This window comes from Lasioglossum baleicum, chromosome 15 (genome assembly GCF_051020765.1).
Source record: "Lasioglossum baleicum chromosome 15, iyLasBale1, whole genome shotgun sequence".
Classification (NCBI taxonomy): Eukaryota; Metazoa; Arthropoda; class Insecta; order Hymenoptera; family Halictidae; genus Lasioglossum; species Lasioglossum baleicum.
In genome coordinates, this window is record NC_134943.1 from 2,585,354 (window position 1) to 2,603,490 (window position 18,137).

Here is an 18,137-nt window from a genome sequence, read left to right on the forward strand (position 1 = left end):
GCATCTACAACTGTCATTAAAAGAGTCTTCGTATTGCGCGTCTGACCAAGAACGGACCCTTTCCACTAAAAAGTCCAGCTGCTCACTGTTCGCGCAACTAGCAATCGAATTTTGTATTCCAGTGGCGATATTTATTTGACTCTAAAACTATAATTATTCATTTAATGTATTTAAAGTATTAAATAAATAATTATAGTTTTAAAAATTGTATATTAGGTCTACCACTGTCATCACAAGATTTTTCGTATCGTGCGTCTTACTTATGACGGACCTTTTCTACTCTCAGAGTCTTTTTCACACTCACATTGCTCACTGCTTGCGGAACTAACAAACGAATTTTATACTTTACAAACAAAATATATTCGTTTCTAACTATAGAGAGGATGTGTTCTCTCCCTCTTTATTGACAAAGTGAATTTACTAAACCACTAAATTACTAGTTATATTTAAAAAAATTAAATATTAGTTCTACGACTGTCATCACAAGATTTTTCGAATCGCGCGTCTGACTTATGACGGACCTATTCCACTGGACACTCATATTGCTCACTGCTCGCCTAACTAACAAACGAATTTAATACTTTACCAGCAAAATATATTTATTTCTAACTATAGGGACGCTGTGTCCCCTCTTTACTGACAAAGTGAATTTCCTAAAGCACTGAATTGCTAGTTATATTTTTAAAAATTAAATATTACTTCTACGAGTATCACTGCGAGATTCTTGGCATGGTACGTCTGACTAATCACGAATCTTTTCCACTAGAAAGTCAAGCTGCTCGCTGTTCCTACAGATAGCCTTCAAATTTTGTATTCCGGAGGTGAAATACATATATTAGATTCTAATTATAGCAATAGTGTGTCCCCCCCCCTTACAGGAAAATTGAAAATCCTTAATCACTAAATCACTAGATATATTTTTAAAGATTTTATATTAGATCTGCAATTGCCACTACCAGATTCTTCGTATCGCGCGTCTGACTAATAACGAACCCTTTCCACTAGAAAGAGAAAGACAAAAACTATTTTATCACAAGAATTTGTCCAGAAATCGAGAAATTGTATTAACTTTTAACACGTTGAACCTTTTACACTATAAACTTGTTAATTTCGGTATTAATAAACTAATATTCAGTGGATTTACTTGTGACTCTCAGTCAACGTATTATGTTAACACTGTAGGCGTTCAGAAATGTAATTTTTATGAAAATCACGTGCAGACCGCGACGCAGCATGCAAGTCTTAAAATGAATAACTATGTTTACGTGGGAACAGAACGCGGTGAGTGCATTTAAATGGAACAGGTGCATAGTGTTGTTTGAAAATGGTTCGGTCTCAAGGAACAACAAATATCATATGCACATATTTAGCAGCTGCATATTATTTCAAAACAGTGAGCTCTTGGATCGTAGACCATATTGTTGTTCCACCGTTACTTACGAATTCCGCATCTACTAAATTTTATTTTCACTGTATCAATTTCTAGCGTTTCGTGCATACGCGACGAAATATCTTGCTAGGCAGCAGTTATGGCTGCGGTCTTCATATTCTAATAACCGTGCAATTTGTATTTAACTAGTTTAAGGCAATAAACTGATTAAAACTCAGCACATTTTATAAAATATAAATTGAAATTATTACAAAAAAGCTTCCTAATAACCTATAATAAAGCTTTCTTGTTCAACTTTTTCTCTGTTTATATTCTTCACTTTAATATCCACACTCTGCACCAAACAATCACTGAATTTTTACACTTTGCGGTGATCATGCCAGGGATACCGTAAATGATACAATTTCTGATCTAATGGAAAGACAACAGATTTCGGAGTGGGAATCGAGATTGATAATTGATAATTACGTAAACTGATCAAGAGTCACTATAAAACGATTAAAACAGCATTCTAAATGTACTTTGTAAATTTAACGAGCTTTGTGCTCGCTGAAGCGGGATATTCATTTATGATTCATACTAAACATTTCGCGAGCAACAGTGAAACATTCTATCCGCGAGAAGAGCAGCACCTTTTGGAACAAGAGAACTAATCGCGAACGGGACAATGAATCCGAAAACGAGACGTAACAAGAAATTACATAAGTTTTCAACTTTCCCTCCAAGATGAGGAATCTGACAAAATAAACGGCGTAATTTTCAATAAACGAAGGAGCGATTCTGGTAAACGGTTGAAGATTTTCGGATCGGTCAGAGATTTGTGTAACGCCGCAAGACATTCGACAGATCAATAGGCACTGGAGAAAAGAGCCCCTCGCGGTTCTACCTGCGAGCAGTTTCGCAGGAATATCAGAGTATCCTTAAACTCCCGATTACCGGCTTTCGAGTTTTGTTCCCGGAGGCGGCAACAGGTTACTGGCACGCGCCGCTTGCCGACTCGTCGAATCGACCACGGGGACGGTCGCGTGTGCGTGTCTGCTCGATTCTCGCGTGTTCATCTCTCTTTCTCCCATTCTCTCTCTCCCTTTCTCACCCCCTAGCTCGCTTACTCTTGCTCATTCATTCAGTCCTTCGCGCGATCCGATCGGTTCCGCGTAACTTCCTCAAGCAATCCCGAATCCTGAATCCGGAGGTCTAACACCTTGAACGGTAACACGGTTGTGACGGGACAGGTCGTTTAACGTGAGAGTATCAATTGGCTAACCTATGATCCATATGCGTGGCTGACCAATGGGTGTCCTACGCCGCCGCACGCACACGTGCCACACGAGTACAAGGACGTCGAAGGTAACCACGAGGAGGATGATATCACCACACAAGGCCAGCGACGTGCGTCGCTCTGCGAACTTCCTCCGCTGCGCGTCACTGTTGCATGTATGTGTGTTTGTGTGCGTGCTGTGTAAAGCGCGGTGCGTACATGCGTGTCACCCTCCTCCGCGCCCAGCGTTTTTTGTGTGTTATTTTCTTCTCCTGGACAACATGCGACTGGACAATCGACGGCGCTGCCTGTTTCTTTTTTTTTTATCTCACTCCCGGTTCAGAGTCGATTATTCAACGTTTGTACAGATATTCTTTTCCTTTTCTACGTCTGCACTGTCGAGGGTGATACAACACTGTGCCGATAGACGAGGGGTAAACAAGAACCTGCGGGGGGATGATAGTGTAAACCGCGCACGGGAACACAGGGTGCACGAGTGTATATATATATATCTATATCCATATACAATATATATCTATATATACATATATATATATCTCTCGTAATCTGTCGTAGACCACCTCGCGTGGACAAGGGACGGCTGAAAGGTCTCTTTTTCACAGGCGGTTTTGTTGACGACACGATTCTCGGGGAAAAACACACGCAGCGCGCGGCGTGGCGTGGCGTGGCGTAGCGGCGAGTCGGATAGCTGACTGGCGGAGAGCCGACGACTCTCGTTCGGTCTCGGTTCTCGGTCGTGGCCGTGGGGATCGCTGCTGGCTGGTAACGCGCACGGGTGGATGCCCGCCGGAAGGCTAAAGGGGGCGAGGAGGTAGAAACCGAGGGAGTTGCTTGCTCGAAATCGGTGGTAGGGTGGCTGGCGGTGGAGGCAGCGGTGGTGGCGAACGTCGGCTCTGCACTACTATCGGAGGGAGAGTGCCGAGGCCGAAAGACCAAGCGAGACGACCGTGCGAAAACTGACAGGAAGGCGCGGCAAAGAAAGAGAGACAGCACCCTGATGGCTCCGGACGGAGACGGCGGCACTGTAAAAGTGGAAAGTTGGAGAAAGAAGGGACGAAAGCAGAGGGTACGAGATAGAGATAGATAGACATGTATATGTATATAGAGAGAGAAAGAGAGAGTGAGAGCAACCGGCCGAAAGTGGGGCGAGGAACAACACACCCCTGGTGGAAGAGAGACAGTCTCTTCTCCGCATGCGGTTGTAACAGAGGGCGCCCTCTCTTGGTCTGATTCTGTCTCTCTCTCTTTCTCTCTCGCTCTTGCTCTCGCCCCCGTTCTACAGAGGAGCGCGCGATCTGGAAAGGGATGACGCGGAAGAAGAACGAGACGGAGCTGTTCAGGGGAAACGGGAAGGAGACCGTGAAGGAGACGGGGTAGGGGAGAGGCGGAGGACGACGGGGTTGCCTACCCTATCCGTGTAGCAAAGTAGCAACAGGCGGCAGCGGTCCTCTCTCTTTTACGGCGAGGGCCGACGAACGCCGCGCGCCACGTTTCTCGTCGACGCCAGGCGCCACTGCCGTCGACGCTCTGACGTCACAACATCGTGACGTAGGCGTGGTCACGGATGCGCACTAACACCTCGCCTGTCACCGTTGTCATAGTGACTGGTTCGCCTGTGCCCGCGTTTCGTCGTCGTTGCCGGTACGTCCTCCGCACACCATCCCTCAACCTCCTGCGTCGCCGCACACTCCTCTCTCAGACCACCGAATAGCCCCCTACATCGGTTCAACCCTCTCTGCTTTGCTGTTCCTCGCTCTCTATCTGGTTGCTCCCTTGCTCTCGTTCCTACCTTTTCCACTTTCCCTCTTTGTCTCTATTCCTCTCCGGCCGCGGAATACGTCGCCCGCCGCTACCTTTCGATGTACGTCGACGGTGTGACGCGACGCGGCGCTGTGGCAGCAGCGCCGACGAACAGCTTGAAATCCGTGGAGGAAAGAGGAGAAAAAACCTGGCCATTATAAGTGAAACGAAGAACATATCGTCGACCAGGGTGGGGAGGGCACCGGTGTGTACACATGTATGCGATGGTGTACCAGCGTTGTCACGGTAACCGTAGCTCAAAACAAGCCTGCGCGTTTTTCAATTCGAATGCACTCGCTAGGAAGTGATGAGGTTATAATGAAGTTCCTGCATACCAGCCTCGATGTGCCTCGCGCGCCCGTTGCCACCATGTTGCGTTGCGTAACGCCTCGTTCTTCAACAGCTGTAGCTACCGACGCGACGCGCCGCCTGCGCCACGGGGTTCCTGCGAATACCTGCCTTCTTCTTTCACGCATCTTTTATCTCTGCACAATGCGGCGTGTGTAGGGTGAAATTGCGTATTTGGAAAGATTGCCATTTGTTTTATTTTTAGTGGCGTTTCTTTTCTAGGTTGTACCAATCCATGTGGTTGAGTGGGGGATGATCATTTCCAATGTTTTTCATGATGTTAGCACGGTGACCGACACATGAATTTTATGCGTTTCACCACAACTTCCGACGGTGGATGGTTGTAAAGTAGAATAACGTGAAATTAATCAGACAGGCCACAAGAGACTGTAGAAATGGTGGAGGATTGTGGAAGATTTTTTTAGGTGGACCCATTTCTCGTTTTGGTAATTGCTTTTAACAAGACTGTTTGATTTAGCAACTTCAAACTTGTTTTTCATTATTGAACACAAATCTGTATATGAATAAACCAAAAATTCTTGACTATCTGAATACCAGTTGAAATTTTCTACAAGAATGAAAAATTTAATATAAAAAGGATATACGATTTGTAATACCTTTAAAAAGCCACACTGGCCGAAAATATGATTTTTAAAAACTGACATAGTATTTGAAAATTAAAGAGAGCATCGCATATGAAGGCAAATCTAGTTTAAAATAATTTCGCGAATTAATTCTTGCCCGCATTCTCTATTAAAAAATACTCGAATTGAAATATGACTCACTACATAGACAATATTAATTTCCAGGGGATCCAAAATGTCACGAAAACTGCGTTTATATTCGATTTAAAAAATACAAGCGGATCTGTAGAATAGTATTAAAAATTTTTAATATAATATTTTTTGGTACGGTTGTTTGACGCTAATTACAAGCGGTGGAATCGCGGGTATAGTACTAATTGGTCTTAGAAAGGTTTAAGCCGTGTGATTCCATATTCTATAGTTAAACTAGTGTGGCTAGTGGTTATTATGCATTAGAAACGTACGTCATGGCTCATGCACCGTGAACATCGACACGATCAAGTTCCGCCTAAAGCGTCTGTCCTATAGCTTGATTCAAACTCAACCATTAGTCGCGAGGTAGCTGTTATATGTATCTGGGCCTAATGAGATTTCCATGTAGCGTGAATGAATTGCTCCGGATACATTCGTACATAGATACGCGAATACATACTCGTGTACATGCGTTGTACAATATATCTATATACAATGAATCATATCTGCACGCCTCCCTTCACCGGCATTATTTTGCCCTTCGTTAGCGTGACTATTTTTTAAATTACTTAGGAAGAGTTAATAATTCTACACCGGTTGCGAGATACCGGGCGAGTATCATAATTTAAAATTACAACGATGTCAGTTCGCGGAGTTAATAAACTCGGCGGATAAGTTTTCCGAGTGAGTCGGGCTCGCGATTTTTAGTTAAATTGTTGACGTTAAGGTTCGCCTTCCATCAAGAAAAGTTAAACGGTACGTCGCGATGAAATTTAACTTTATGTTGTAAACTGTAAAGATCATCTCCGTCGGTCACGGCTAAACAAATTGTTCCTTGCGTTGAAGTTTACCAGCAACTTCTCTCAAAACGGCGTTTACCCAAGAAAGAAAAAAAAAACAGAAGCTGTAAAGTAACATCGCGCGCAACATGTCGAATAATCGCTTTAAACGATTCGCTTGGTTATCAGGACGGGAGAAGGGACAACGGAAGTTTCGATTCGAGAAGAAAAAGTAATTATTACAAGTTCGGTTTCTTCGCGAAGTCGCCTGCTCGTAGTTTCCGTTTGCTCGAATACAAATGGATTCTTAATTATCCTTAATTCGCGCTAAATCGAGCTTGCGAGCGTGACGAGCAGCGCGACGCAGTCCGGTGTCATTAACGAAATAATGGGAATTAATTTTGACTAGTGCTTCTCTTCGGCAAATCAATCGCGCTCTCGGGATACGATTCAATTCCACCATTATGGATTCCGATGAACAGACCACGTGCATGCAATAATTTAATTCTCGAGTGCGGCCTTTCTGATAATATTTGCGCGCGAGCGTGTAGACGCCGCATTCCTTGCGTCTGTATCCTACGACAACTTTCTATGATGTTCTGATTACTTGCTCTCGAGCACAAAGAAAATTAATGCACGCGTCACACAGCCAAATGCATTATATGGCAAATACAGCGTCAACTCACTTAATAACAAAATTAATTTCCATACTGGCTCTTCGTTACAAAATATTATATAATATATTTATCAGTTTTACGTTTTTTTCTTCTTTTTATGTTGTAATCTAATTTATTGTATCGTTATATTATATTTTATTGCTGAAGATTCGTTATATACGCTTGATTTTACTTTTCCGAATTCGAATGAATATATATGTTCCTTCTATCGATCGTATTTGCTGATAATATATTTTTAAATGTTTTCGGCGCAACGGTTCGATCGTTTATTAATGAATATTGTATAGTAGATTTAGATTTAATAAAAAAATCGATTTCAGATTTATTTTTCGTGTAACCTTTTGTCATTTTATGCATTTATTACAAAAATGGGTAGATATAACTGTAAACAGTAAGGACATTCGAACAATTTAAAAATATTGCTGTATTATTTCCAGCCTATTAAAGATATTACAAAAGAAAATAACTTTCTATTTCACTCCGGTTTGTTGCAGTTCAGATAGAACATTTTGATTGTGTTATTCGGTTCTTCTGATCCCTTCACCAGCCTAAAGTAGTTCTCACGTACGAATTAAATTAATATTTTCTACAAATGGCCGTGTAGATTTTTCCTTTGGTACATATCTGCCCCGCACCATTTATTTCCCGTGCCATTAAAAATTATCTCCGCCGAATGAATCAAACTAACGTTCCTGTATCTGCGCAGGTTCCGCCCTCGCATTCCCGCCATCTCATCGTCTTCCTCATCATTTACTTACGTTCTCCGCTCGCTTCTCCTTTGCCATCCGCTGTGTCGCTTCTACAACCACCCACCTTCGACCCAATTACAGTGATAGGGACAAGACCCGGCCGTGTTCTACAAATTGGGTTACAAGGCACCAATAATCTGTCGCATAATAAAGCGATTAATGAAGCGATAAAATGTAACCGCGGCAATGATTCACAATTAGGATCACTGTCATCCCTGGCGAACGACCGTTCGCTCCGATATATCAGAACTCAATTCCAGACTTTGTTGCATTTTATTTGGGAATGCAACGGGATACGGCGATAAGCAACAGACGAAGAAAGTTGCACGCGGGTAGGAGGGGTATCTGATCAATGCGCGAGAGAGGAAGTTCTAATTCCAGGACAAATTACTTCGACAGCATCCTCCGATGAAACTTTAAGCAACTCGCCCGTTAATACCTGCCAGTCCGGACGCTTCCCGGTGAAATAATTCTGATGTAACCGTGGTCGACACATTTGACTTTGTCTTTGGAAGAGAAAAATACACTACAGTCGAAACGAATGGGCAGACTGTTGTGTCATGTCAGTGCTCAACTACGATTAGCACAAACCACAAACCAATAAACTCATCAAAGAGATATGGAAAGGACTCTCAAGACTGGCATCATTTAAAATCGAACACAGCGTAGACCCAAATTGACAGTCGAGTCAGTTTCAACACAGCCAATCACATCACCCAGAATCCCAAACAGACTATATCGCGTCAATGCAATCAAGAATTTGATCGCCATGATCTGGATATCCTCTGGGTATCACAGGTAATGACAAAGCGGATGAAGCAGTCAGAGAAGCATCCTGCGATCAACTAAATTAATACACAAAATGAAAGATTAATGTTAAGAAACCTCGATTAAAATACACCTCAAATGATTTTTTTGAAAAAATCATCACTCCCTCTCTAGCGGGTCACGGATTGTGACTCACTGCACGGGATGGCTAATAACCCATTCGAGTGGTTGCTGCGATGACAAATAATTAATTTGCAAAAAGAAATGAGAAAAGTAAAAAATAGACTATCCGCGGGAGAGGGAGTGCGTGGCGTTCGCGCTTCGCAAAGCGGTTCCATACAGAAAGAAAAAGAAGAAGCGGGAAAAATACACGATTTTACGTACATGAAATTGAGTTTAAAAATGTTTGATGTTGATTGTAGGTAATTCAATCAGAGCGTAGCGAGTAATGAGACGGAAGCGGGGCTAAAACCCAGCTCGCTTGGGCAAATGCTCGTCGACTACCCTCCGTTGTCCCTCGTATCCGCCCACCCCCGCGTTTCGATCCTCTCGCTCGCTCCGACGATTTCCCACCACTCGTCGCGTGCTTTCATCTCCCTCGTCGGTCCCCGACTTTCTGCCGGCAAGTTCGATCGTACCGTGAATATGAATTAAGTTGATACGATTTGAACAATCTACTAGGCCGCGCGCGTGGGAGGAGGTAACCAAGAGCCATTATATGGAGGTAAATCGTCCGATGGTGATTTTCCTAAAGTGGATCAGTGTGCGTTGCGTTGGAAGAGGCCCAGAGGATATCCAGAGCACCGCGTTCCACAAATAAGATCTCCACAGTGGTTCTAACCGTTCGAGTGCCACCGGTCTCTGCAAAAATCTGGACTAATGTGCGGACGGAAATGATGAACGTGTTGCCCATCACAGCTTAGGCCGGCTAAGTTTATAACAAAATTCAAAATTCTGGTTTGTTGCGACCGATCCATCGAAGGACGATCATATAGCTTTATACAGGGTACGGCCGACTAACATGTACAAGCGGGCAGGGGGTGATTCCTTACGAGAAAATTACAAAAAAATATAAAACAAAATTTTTTCATCCGAAGCTTAGTTCCCGAGAAAATCGAGATTGGAAATGCAGCGAATACGTGTGCTACTCGAGAGGAATCGCCTGACGAGTCTGACCATGACCAGCTTATCCTACTTCCTGATTTTTAAACTCGATTTTCTCGAGAACGAGGCGTCAAACGAAAATCTGTTATTCCTCTTTTTCGATTTATTTTCACATGTAAAAATCACCCCCTGTATATGAAAAGGAATACAATTTTGCCTCGAGAAACGTCAGCCACTCGAAGTCGGCTTCTGCCGTTTCTCGGATCAGGGTAAATATTCGGCTTGCCTTTGTTCTTGAGTGGGCCGAGAGTGTATGGATCCCATATAGTTATCCGGCAGATGATTGTCGGCCGAGCAGCAGTACCTTTTGTTAAACTGTAACAGATTTTTCGTTCGACGCCACATATCCAAGAAAATCGAGCATAAAAATCGGCCGGGTGTCGTGATCACATAATTAAACAGACTAACGAAGATACGACCGGCGCGTGCGGAAGTTTTATTCTGATTTAATGAAAAGACTCGTCAAGCATCCGATGTAGTGCCACAGGTGCGGAATAATTTTCGCCGTTTTCGGTGACACGGACGAGAACGGCAAAAAATACTGTCCGCCACTATTCAGTCCCATCGTTTCTCACGGTTTCGTCATATAACTAGCCATTGTTCCCCATGCTCGAAATCCAGGGGCGCCGTGCGCGCCGGTAACATTGCTCTGACAGAATCGTAGAACGTGGATGGAGCGCGCAACGATCCGCTCGTAGTTACGCGGTAGTGGCGTTACATTGTTTCATATGGACGCATTGTTTACGGATCCATACACGAAAAAGAATGAAAGCACTCGGATACGCGCACGTAGATCCGTCTCACCCGCTTAAACCCTGCCAATTTATTCGAACCCGTTCGCTATCCCAGGGGCTCTCTCCCAACACGCGGTCCTTCTTACGAAACTTCGACGGGCTCGTAAAAATCGACTAGCTCTAATCGTCGTTTTGATTTCCATAAACCCGGAGCCCCCAGAAAGTGAATCTGTTAACTGCGTATATCCCGTTGTTGCGCAACACGCTACCAGGTAGTATTTACGCGGCCATGTATCTTCGGCAGAGTTTGCCGGGGAAGAAATTTACACATTCGCGAGTAAGATACAACTGCGGCTGAAGTTGAGATTTATGCGATGTAATGTTTGATACAAGTTATTCTGCGAGCGTTTTAAGTATCCCACTGCAAACAGCCAACTTCCGACTACTCAAGAGCGTGAATTTGAATAACGTCGCAAGAACCATCCGACAGTGCGTGTTAGCCCGATAATTATCGTAAATCGGAAAAACGACGGCTAACAGACGGTCGCTAGCTCGCTCCTCCGTCGTCCGCGTTTCGGTTAATGAAAAACAAGAACATAAATTCGACATACACGGGAGACGCGTCGAAGTGTGCGCGCAGGCCGGCACAGCAGAAAACAAAATGTCAATCGCCGAAAGTTAATAAACCGTCGTTCCTGAAACGACGTCGGGCGAACGTTTTGAAAATGGTACATTCCGCGCTTGATGACTGACGGACGTCCAATCACCGGAATGACAGTCGACTCGCAGGAACCCGCCTCGAAACCCGGTTCACTAAATATTCTCACACTTTTTCCTTCCAGGAATTTCAATTTTTCCCGACCGTACGAGGCAGTTCCCGAAATCAAATGGATGTCAGGCCTCCTTCGACTCCACGAATACCGATATCTCCGAGATTTTTGTCCCCTCACCGTCTATAGCGATCGACGACGTCGCTCTTTCGCCAGCGTTTACGATCGGTTCAACCATTTTTACGAGCGTTCGACTTCTACCCCTTTCAGTCTCTGTAATGTCTGTCCGCTCCATGTCCATCTCCCTCCTCCACCCTCGCTCTACATGAATTCTTTTCTTCTCTTTCCCCTTTTCATTTTACTTCGGACCGCGCTTTTACCGAAACATACGCGGTGACGGAAAAACACGGGAAACTATTCGATAAACGACCAAGCCTGTCTCAAGTTCTCATACGGAAAATTCAGGAATTTATGAATATTTTTTATTTTTGTTACCAAGCAGTTCTTTAGCATAAAAAATAATTTTCCTTGGATTGTAAATATTAACTCTACATAGTCTACACACAGGTAGTTTTTCATTCGTTTATATTAATCGCATATTTACATTTACAACCATAAAGTATATTCGGTTACGAAAGATTCTCTAGAACATTCGTATAAGTAGAAATGGTCAGCAGTGGTCAGACACATTAGCTTATTCTTTACACTGAGATGAACGTACAGCTTATTCTTTTACTTAATGGTGTTCCCACTAAAATGTTGGAGATAAAATGCGTTAAATATAATACTCTTGACTTCAAAATTGAAATTATTCAATCATTGTCAACCCTTAACGTGCAAATAGTATATTGTGGAGATTTATATTTACAGCATATACAAGTTTGATTCGAATATCAGTAAAAGTCATTTTCTGCTGATTTATAATTACTAGACTGCGGATTTTATGCATTTATGACAAAAATTAGTAGGTGTAATTCAGAGTAATAAAAAGATTAAAAGAGTTTAACAATGGCGATAATCTTGACCACATAAAAATTATTAATGAGGAAAATAAATTTTTACTTAGCTTCGATAGATTGTAATTGATGTATCAAAATTTTATTTTGCATAAAGATCCGCTGTCTAATAATTACTATACTTCAAATTATATTTAAGCCTTTACGAGATACTAACTATTACAATTTCAATTCTAATTTGATATGTCTGTCCTACTGTTACCACACAGACACTTTCCATCAGGAAAATAAAAGTTTTTCTAATTTTATCTTCTAAAGAGTAGTGAAAACTCGGCTAAACAACCACAGTCTACTAATAGCAACACAGTACCACAGAACATTTGTACAACATAAACTCGTGCGCTGCAAACGCGTTTATCGGCTGTTGCCGCGTAATATAAAAGAATATAATCTCTGTGATACTGAATTTCAAGATCCTGATTCCAGCGGTGCATTTTACGAGACGACGTCGCTAGTAGTGCTGTACGAAATCTCATCGTACCTTTGGCGGACGACGTAAATGATATCGGATCAAAAGAACAAGAGTTTTTCCTCGGTCCGCTACAACCGTTCGAAACCATGCCCTTTATCCCCTTATAAAATCCAAAGAACCACGAGCGAGCAAGCAAGCAAGCAAGCGAGCGAACGAGCGAGTGAGCGAGCAAACGATAGTAGGTCTCGAACGCGATGGGCGGGGTAGAAAGCGGCTCGGTTGTTATTCCGGTACAGCTGAACTTAATTCCGTAACTCGATCGACCGCACCGGATGAAACGTACCGACGGTTCTCTCCCGTAAACCCCATTACCTTCTTGAACGATTGCGGTTCCTCGTCAAGGCTGAGTTACGAGAGACGCGGCAAAAACTGGGATAGGAAAAGTGGGAACGAAGAAGGTGGATGAGCCGAGTGTAGGGCGAAGGGTAAGGCGAAGCGTGGCTGATGGTTGAATGAGAAGGCTAAGGAGAACGAATCAGAGATATAGAAACTAAGGAGAACCAGATACTGAACGAACCCCGCCCCACTTCTCTCCATCATCGGACGGTAGAAGAGAGGAGAGTAGAAACAGAGAAGGAAAGAAAGTGGTTACCTTGAATCAGACATGGCGAGCAGCGAACGGCTCGCTCCACGGAAAATGAAATCCCTTTTAACCTCGGCCGCCCCTTTCCAACGTAAAGGAAGGTTTGCCTTGTCTACGGCACGACATCGGCATCGGATTAGCGTAAAATCGAAGGGCGCTGACTTGGTCGCTCGTAAATTGACTACAAAGTTTGGAGAGAAGACAGAGGTGGTAGTGCCCGTCGTTGGTTGTACCAGTGCAACCGACTAGGTTCGGTGGTGGTTGTGTTGGCTCGGCCGGTCGGTGGAGGTGGTGGTGTCGGCGAAGTACAAAGGGAATCGATTCCGGTGAATCGAGATCCACGCTTCAGCCAGCACTCTTGCTCTCGTGCGCCATTTTGTCTTCCCGAATCTGTGACCATCAGCATGCAAAGTGGATAAAGTTTCTAGACTACACTCTCCGTCGCCCTTTCTTTACTCGCTTCCGATTCCTATACCTGGCCTCGCGCCACCATCGCCGGCTACTGCCATACCGTCGACTCCCGCCGCTATCACCGACAGCGTTCTTATTCCTTCGTCTCGTTTCGATTCGTTCCTATTCCAGATTGTTTCTCGGCACCTCGAATCTTCCTACCCCCGTCGGCGTTTCTCTTCTCTTCCCTGTGTCCTCGCAATTTTCGTACCTCTCTCTCCCTTCCTCTCTCACTCTATTTTAACTCTTTTTCGTCTCTCTCTCTCTCTTTCTCTGTCTCTTCTCTTTATCCTCTAGTTCCGTCTCTGTATCACTCTTCGACGATCTCCTCATCCGCGAGAGATTCTTTCCAGCTCGGGACTAGTTTTACAATGGCGGCGCGCCGACGCGCCACTCTACCAATTTCGAATGTATCCGGGGACGGATCGAATTTGACTACGTTTTCGAGGATACAGAAATCTTTACGCACCGGCAGAATCCGATGGAATACGCGCATAAGTGCCTCCGATTCAATTGGAGAACATGTCACCCAACCTCGCCCGGTGCGATTCGATTGTATCAATATCGCGATCGAACTTTCAAACTGCTCCCCGAGTTATTGCTCTTCTTCCCGAGACTTAATCAGGTCAATCGGAGCTTCCCCTTTGTCTGAACGTCTATTTTTCTATCTGGCGTACGCGATCGGGTAGATATCCACTCGTTTAGTACTTTAGACAAGTATGTATATGTTAGAATCTTTTTATAATAGATTTGCATTTGGAGCTGCTTTCATTGACTTTTTTTTTTGCTATAAGAAATTGAATGATCGATTCATCCGATATTTCGTGTGTTTTAGTCATCTTAGTTTATGTTATACTAAGTCATCTTAGTTTATCGCCATACATTATGTGGCAAGACATTAATTAATTACATCAGACGTGATGGATGTGTAGAAAGTCAAGCTTAAAAACCCTTTTCATTCTTGCACATATAGACTGAAATAATTAAAATATTCACTTCTGAAATTCGTGTTCACAAATCTGTTTCGAAGAAAATTATAAAAGAACATTTTCATGAACATATTCATGAAATATAAGTAATTAGAGAATTACTTTTTGTGAAGCTCTGTTAATAATCTCTCTGGGAACACCTATTTTATATCTTTTATGGTCTGACGATTGTTAATTCGTTAATGGAAAGGCTCCGAAGACATGCGAACATGTAATTTATATTTCACACAATTTATAGATTACAGACAAAACACTGTACAATTACATTATTTCAATAAAAATTCTATCAAAAACTGTTTCGTTCGTAGAACGTTCATGAAAAAATTTTAAACTGTATGAATGCCGCCGGTACGATATATTTGACAAAAGTTTATACATTATTCGGTACAAGTAAAAACAAACGGGAGTACAATTTATGATTTCTAGATGCGTGAAATCTTCGGCTTATCGTTGCGTTAATTCCCGGCAGTACAATATTTTCGTTGTAAATTTTCCTACAGCTTATAACGTTGTTATTTTTTAATTATCCACCGCCGGACAAACATGTTGCGAGATCCATCAACGAGATTACCACTTTCGCAAACGCGAGAAAATAATTCGCGTTATTTACAGAGATATCAATCAATAGTAAATTAGTATTTTCCACGCAGATAGAGATTAAAGAGCGAGTAGTATGTTAAGCGGTATTTACCAATTATCTCATTTGTTTCGCTAACACTTCGCGACAGGATGATTCGTACCCGATGAAAAATCGCCCGGTATTGGCACCCCCAACACTTTTGTAACGTTCACAATCGCGCGTAATAACGCGTCACATTATGGGAAATTAATTCGACAATAATTCTTTCCGCGTCGGTAAAGTTATTTCGTCCGCAACTCGAGCGAGGCAGATTCAATTTCGCGTGATCACCTATTGAAACAATCCTTTTATCATTGCTAATTATCGCTTTATCATTATTCAGTCTACAATGTTCCATGACACATGTGTTCCATCCGATATCGCGTATCGCGCCGCTAAAATATGCACACGGACAGAGATACGAGCGAACAAGTTGAAGTTCCGGCAGAACAGAACGCTCGAATACGGAGAATACATGTTGATTTGAAGGTAATCATTTGTACACATGCTCCCGTGCGCTCTGTAAACGATGTTCATTGACGAACCGGCCATTATGTTTTTATCGTGATCTTCAGTTTGATTGCGGGCAAACTATAGCCTTCCAAAGGGGCTGCGAGTATAAATGGAATGTGTAATAAGACATCAATGGCAGAGAAACTCGTTATTCAACATATAAACCAGAATCAGTCGAGGGAGCGAAATTATTACACTTGATATTCCATATTTCTCTTAAAATACAATTTTTAAATTTGTCACTGTGTCAGCATGGTTAATTTAAGTTAAAAAAAATAATTCATGTACTTCATATACTTAGAAATGAGTGCGCGAAATTCAAGTAACTGGTTTCGGTTTGTTTATCTTAAAAATACGAAAGGAAACTATCAGGGACCCTAACTGTTATAACCAAAAAGAAAAAAAGTCATGGAATAACAAGTATTTCATCGACTAAAATAAGGATTATAAGTAGCCGAAAATTTTTTCTCTTGTTGGTAAATGTTATTGTTGAGAGAAATTCATTTCGATCACTTATAATCAATGAAAGAAATTGTTATGAGCGATCGAAATGGATTTCTCTCATTGATAACTGTTATGAGAGACCGAAATAAACTTCTCCCATCGATAACTGTTATGAGCGATCGAAATACACTTCTCCCATCAATAACTGCTTTAAGCAATCGAAACAGTTTTTCCTCATCGATAACAGTTATCGAGGAGGATCCAATTCGATTACAAGTAGAAATAGTCGGTTATAATCAGACGCCAGAGAAAACATGCTGCTGTCTTATCTAAAATCTGCCAAATAATTTTTCATCAACAAGACAGAGGAAATTCTCAAATAAAGCGTCGAACATTATTTTTCATTATTCTATCGCGATTAGCGCGTTACTCGTAATTAAACATATTGTTACGTCCAAACAGCTCGCAGCTTGAGAGACGTTATTCCCGTATTTTTTTGGTTGTCGACCGATGTTTTTGAAGCGTTAACGAACTCGGGCGACGCGTGTTTCCACATAAACGAGAAGCCTGAAATATTTCTAATTAGAACGGGCGGGAATAGTTTTTCTCGTTACAAATATTTCACAGCTTCCGTTCGTTTCCCCTTTGACATTCTTTGCTTTGAGGAACAACGAATTAATTTGCCGCGCGCTGGAAACTCCTGGCGTCAATTAATATTCCAGGAGTTTATTATAAATTTACGACGGTCTAGCCTCGTCGCCGGGCCCGGCGACGATTGTTTGGAACGCATCGGTGGCATAACTGTCGATAAAAACACATTGCTTGTTCGGGAGCTGGTGTGAGGCGCGCAGCGGTGTTTCATTCTGGCGACTGACACACGCATCGAGATTCAAAATTCCGGATTTTCCAGAAAACGATGCCCCCGTTTTCGTTCTCGCACAGCACGTCTAGTATTATCGCATCACCTGTCGACACCTCGATGATACGGTGATGGCAATTCAGCCGGTGCAGCTTGTGCATGCTTGTTACGATGACGCAGACTCCGTAGAAGAGACTCGCGACGCGTAGGATACACACGCCAGCACAGAACATCGATTTTCGCGCGTAATAGCGCTGTAATAGTGTCAATATATTAAGTTTGCTAGCAAACAAACGATACACGGCCTTCACACATACTTACAGCTTGCAAACGCACGGATGTGTTAGTTAAATTTCGGGTAGGCTAGATAAACATCTTCCTACGAAGACACTAAGTCGATTTTAATCTACACTGGGTGGTACACCCTTTAAAATCGTATAACTTTATCAAAATTGGACCCTTCAGCTTGAGTTTTACTGAGACGTTTGAAGGATTAGTTTACTAGCTAATGAGTAAATAATTTTTTCAAGGAAGAAAAAAGCAAAGGTCACGATTTTCAAAATTTTTTTATATCTGCTTGCAATGAAAATTTAGAAGGTGCCTTTGGTAGGTTTAAGGAAGTTTACATCCTGTAAACAAGATGTTGTTTACATAAGTGGAACTACAGTAATGTGTCTCGATATATATGAAAGAGATGTGCTCGATGTTTGTGCAAAATTTGTTATTACTACTGCAGTAATTTTTCTATAATATTTACCTTTAGCATCATATTTTTAACATTTTTTTTTATCGTATGTAATACATAGTTTAAAAAAGTGCTGCCTACACAAAGAGTGAAATTGAAACATGAAATCCTTGATATTGCTTGAAGGTCTCATCAATAATGTGGATATAAATATCTCCGCGTACAGAGTGCTCACTGGCACGTGAATTAAATCGAAAAAGCAGTGATTCGTAT

General features: G+C 42.4%; 1 protein-coding gene across 11 annotated transcripts in view; it reads right to left on the reverse strand.

The window, feature by feature from the left end:
• Positions 1-18,137, reverse strand: part of Bru3 (CUGBP Elav-like family member bruno 3) — an 887,603-nt gene that overhangs the window by 357,512 nt on the left and 511,954 nt on the right. Inside the window, exons 1-2 of one of the 11 annotated variants that reach the window (XM_076439403.1) lie at positions 3,230-3,629; positions 2,655-3,094 (exon numbers count right to left, since the gene is read on the reverse strand). The exons of 6 other annotated variants lie outside the window; for them this stretch is intronic. In XM_076439403.1, the coding sequence (XP_076295518.1) occupies positions 2,655-2,665 (11 nt within the window). In that variant the 5' untranslated portion in view covers positions 2,666-3,094; positions 3,230-3,629. Of the gene's footprint in view, positions 1-2,654; positions 3,631-18,137 lie in introns of those variants that run through there. 4 more of the 11 variants (XM_076439402.1, XM_076439419.1, XM_076439405.1 and 1 more) reach the window with 4 other exon arrangements.